At 40.8% G+C, this 4,790-nt stretch overlaps 1 protein-coding gene across 1 annotated transcript; it reads right to left on the bottom strand.

Annotated features, from left to right (window-relative positions):
• Positions 1 to 449: 449 nt before the first annotated feature.
• Positions 450 to 1,234, bottom strand: LOC146707153 (snake venom serine protease BITS01A-like; the record flags this gene model as incomplete). Its single annotated transcript, XM_085460734.1, is given in 4 exon segments — positions 450 to 736; positions 739 to 869; positions 951 to 988; positions 1,046 to 1,234. Coding segments are annotated over 4 exon segments (438 nt in total), but the record flags the coding sequence as incomplete, so codon positions are not given.
• Positions 1,235 to 4,790: the final 3,556 nt, after the last annotated feature.

Consider the following 4,790-nt stretch of genomic DNA (forward strand, 5'->3'; position numbering starts at 1 on the left):
GATGCATATGTGTTCTAAGGTGCAATTAAAACCCAGGAGGGCATAGAGCTACCTGCCAAGGAGCAGCAGGTAAGCGCATAGTCTCTCCTGATAGTCTTATTGAACAAAGCATCTGAAGTTCTTGCACATTCATATAGTGCTTTTACTACTAAGCAATTTTCCACTCACACACACACACACACACACACACACACACACACACACACACACACACACACACACACACACACACACACACACACACACACACACACACACACAACACTGGTTTTTCTGCAGCAGCTGTTACTTTCAGTCTGTATTATGCATTTAAACCCTTCATATTTTTCTAATATTACAGTTTTATCTTCCTTTTTAAAACCTGCATTGCCAGTATAGTTTATCCACATCCATTAGGATTGAAAGCCCTGGTTAACTTGATAACCAGGGCTTTGAATTGATAAGCAGCTTCCTGTGAGTACTTATCCTGATTCCCACTGTTGGGATAAGATAAAGGAAATATATTCTACATATGCTGAACTCACTTCACAGCACAGAGCTCAGGTCAAGAAGAAACTTTAAGAAAAAAAACTTCAAAGCAAGAAACTTTGAGCCACAGGAACATCAAAGTATCATTTGAATCTAAAACTGAAGTTAGCACGACGTATCAGTATCTGTCAGAACACATGAACCTGAAGCAGAAACATCCACAACTCACAGTCAGGTAGTTTTATAGGATGGACATCAGAGCTGCTAGTAGCTGCAGCAGCATGATGTCATGAACTCTGCCTGTGCTGGTGTCTTTGTCTGTATAGATCTCAGCTTCTGCTGTTATCTGCACTTCTTGTTCCGGACCCCCTTGATGCACACTTAGATTTGCAAACATGGTCCTGCATGTGCACAGCAAACATAAAACATGATTACTGATGGTCACCATATTTTATTTCTCATCTTGTCTGAATGTATTTTACTTTTTACTGAATAGCAAAAACATGGCTACTAGACATTCCTTGGGTTAACAAGTTTTAGTTGCTGCTCTGGTCTCCTCACCCTCCTGGCTTCAGACGGTGAGCTGCAGAATCCAGCGGTCGCTGATCAAAGAGCCTCCACACAAGCTGGAAGGTCCATGTGGATAAACTGCTCTGAGCTGTACATGATACTGTCGCTCACATTCATCACCTCCAATGACTCTCTTTTGCAGAGCGACCTCTGTGTTAGCCGTCACACCTGAAAGAGGAATCCCCTGCCCACCAGGTCACTGCCAGTTTTTCTTTGTACCTGTAAAATATCTGCTCTCAGAAGTAAGGCAGAAACACACAGTGAGGACCAGAGCCATTAAATATAGATACTGTAGCTGAGCACTCGCTGATACAGAGAAAAGAGAAGAGGCACCACACATAGTGTTGCTGCCATTCACTCTCTAATGACTGCATTTCAGTTTGAATATTGGACACTGCATAGTCACATAGTGTCATTATGAAGCTTTATGAACTGCAAAGCTGCAAAGCTCCACACATTTATGCAAAGTTACTTATCGTCTCTTTTTGCTTTTGGCTTTCATAAAGTTACAGAAGGGAAATGAAGGTAAAATATTTCTATAGAGAAAGTGCTTCACAATAATAATCAATAAAAATAAATACAAACATTAAAAGACAATAATAATATCCACTACCTAAAATTAAGCCTGTACAAATAAGTAGAGCTGCTCTTTCAAATGTTCAGACCGCAGAGATCAAATGTAATATTAGTGCATTCCATAGATTATCAGCCAACAGCCTTGAAGACACACTTAGTCTCTTTTGGTTTTCAGCCTAGAACGAGGAACCACCAGCAGGTTTCTGTCAGAAGACCTCAGTGACCTGCACCTTATAGATGGAAGCAAATGAAGTTTGATCTCAGCTTCATGTTCTTGTTCTGCTCGTGCTCTGATTTGAATTACATGTTCTACACACTTCACTGTATCTCACTGTCAGTTTGTCAATTTGTGACATTAATTCAGAGGAATGTGGTGTAAACCAATGATTTATAAACCTAAAACAGCTCATGATCACTAACCAATGCTAACTTTGAGAAGCAATGCAGAACATATTGTGCCCTCTGTGTGGCTAATGGAGCTCTTAAGAGTAGAAGAGCAAAACAAAAGAAAAAAAAAACCTCGCTCACGAGTCTGCGACTGCGTGCTGACAGAGAGCGAGTGGGTTACCTCTGTGTGACTTCAAGCTGCAGAGGGTAAGGCTCTGACTGTGGTCTGCATATATGTGCCGAGCAGCAATTCAGAATACCCACCGTGCACAGTTTCTGTGAGGTTTGGCATAACTCGATGCATTGAATCATTTTCATATTATACAGACAGAATTATGCAGTAAGAACCTGCAGTTAAATATAGAAACTGTTGTTGAATACTCACTGATACACAGAGGCAAGAGAAGAGGCAGCAGACACAGTGTTCCTGCCATTCACCCTCTAACAACTGCCTTTCTGTTGAGCAAACACTTTGGCGACAGTGGGAAGGAAAAACTCCCTTTTAACAGGAAGAAACCTCCAGCAGAACCAGGCTCAGGGAGGGGCGGGGCCATCTGCTGGGACCGGTTGGGGTGAGAGAAGGAAGACAGGATAAAGACATGCTGTGGAAGAGAGACAGATTAATAACAAGTATGATTCAGTGCAGAGAGGTCTATTAACACATAGTGAGTGAGAAAGGTGACTGAAGAAGAAATACTCAGTGCACCATGGGAATCCCCCAGCAGCCCACCGCATTGCAGCATAACTAAGGAAGGATTCAGGGTCACCTGGTCCAGCCCTAATTATATATTTTGGAAAGTTTTAAGCCTAATCTTAAAAGTAGAGATAGTGTCTGTCCAAACAGGAAGCTGGTTCCACAGAAGAGGGGCCTGAAAATTGAAGGCTGTCCCTCGTATTCTACTTCTAAATACTCTAGGAACAACAAGTAAGCCTGCAGTGTGAGAGTGAAGTGCTCTAATAGGGTGATATGGTACTACAAGGCTTTTCAGGGAGTTTTTAGGACATCCTGATAATAATGAATTACAGTAGTCCAACCTGGAAGTAATAACTGCAGCTTCACTCTGAGACAGGATATTTCTAATTTTAGAGATGTTGCTCAAATCGAGGAAAGCAGTCTTACATAGTTGTTTAATATCTGCATTGAAGGACATGTCCTCGTCAAAATTCACTCCAAGGTTCCTCACAGTGTTACTGGAGGCCAAGGTAACGCCATCCAGAGTAAGAATCTGGTTAGATGCCATATTTCTAAGATTTTAAGGGCCGAGTACAATAACCTCAGTTTTATCTGAATTTAAAAGCAGAAATTAGAGGTCATCCAGGTCTTTATGGCTTTGAGACATTCATGTAGTTTAACTAATTGGTCTGTGTTATTTGGCTTAGCTAAGCTAAGGTAGCGAATTCCTAAAAATACAGGGAGTGAATACAAGAGAGTGTGCTTCGGATGAAGCAAGTGAAGATTAAACTATGAAATAAGAAGTTATCTATAAGTTTTTAGTTATTTCGGCTATCCAGATAAGCTACACAAAAACACAACCATGTGTTGGAACAGGAAGTGATAGGAGGTGAGAAAAATAACCTTAGGACAGGTGAGATTGGTCAATGGTAGAGCTATTTTTCTGAAATTACACACGTTAGTAACGTGTGTAATTTCAGAAAAATAAAATAAAAATAAATAAAATAAAATAAAAATAAAAAATAAATAAAAATAGGAAGACACAGTGCTGGTTCAACAAGACAAAGTGGACAAGTTTACAACACCATTCAACGCAACACCACACAAAGTTGTAAGCAGAACTGGAAACCAAGTCATTATTGAATCACCAACAGGAGCTCGCTATCACCGGAATACCACACATGTGAAGAAATACGAGACAAATGAGACCAGAGAAGGACACTATGACACAATACCTGAAAGGGAGGAAGGTGAAACACCCACAAAGACTGACACCTTCACTCCAACACCACAAGAGGGCTCCCAGGGGCCAGAGAGACCAAGTAGATCACAGAGGGCTAAAAAGATACCCGAGAGGTTTCGTGATTTTGTGGTGAAATGAACTATAATATGTTAAGGTGAAGAGGTAACTTACATTTGGCAAGTTTCAAGTTCATATGTGTATTTCGACATGTATATATTGAAAAAAGAAAGGTACATGTGTGGTGAGACATTTAGATTATATAATTGTTAGAAAGTAAGACAAGAAGAATGTTCAATGTTGGGGGAAAAAAAGACATCAAAGTTATTACAACTAAAGTTTGAATCTAAGGAAAAGGGGGGTGTCATGTATTGATATGGCTATGTCTTAATGTGATGACCTTTGAACCGGATGTGGTTGTCCGAAGGAAGCCCCGTTAAGTGGCTAGTTGTAAGATGGACAGTGTTCAATAAAGCAACATAAAGACCGTGCTTTATGTCCTGATTCAATTCAGAGTGCTCTGCCTAATTTAGTAATAAGGTGGGCACACAACAAGTGGGCTTGACTTTTGCGCCTATTGGCTGATCGTTTACTATCGACTAGTTTTCCTGGATACCTGCTCCGCGGACGGCTGCCACAGGTAGCAAAAACGTGCTAGGTCAAAGGTCAGGGAGGATGGCGGACTGGTGTGAACTTCAGTCAATTCTGCTCATTTTAGCAGATCAGATAGAGAGGGTAGATACATTTACCTGTAGATACTGTTTTGAGTCGTTTAGATGATGTTTCTGAAATGCTTGGGATGATAATTGCTCTTCAAGATGTTAGCATCGATGACAGCATTGTCGAAAGTTTAAGATCAATTCAACACCGTGTTCG

Source organism: Copadichromis virginalis, linkage group LG6 (genome assembly GCF_057382275.1).
Source record: "Copadichromis virginalis isolate Kocher_CV1m ecotype Utaka linkage group LG6, C_Virginalis_male_GT1.1, whole genome shotgun sequence".
Taxonomy (NCBI): Eukaryota; Metazoa; Chordata; class Actinopteri; order Cichliformes; family Cichlidae; genus Copadichromis; species Copadichromis virginalis.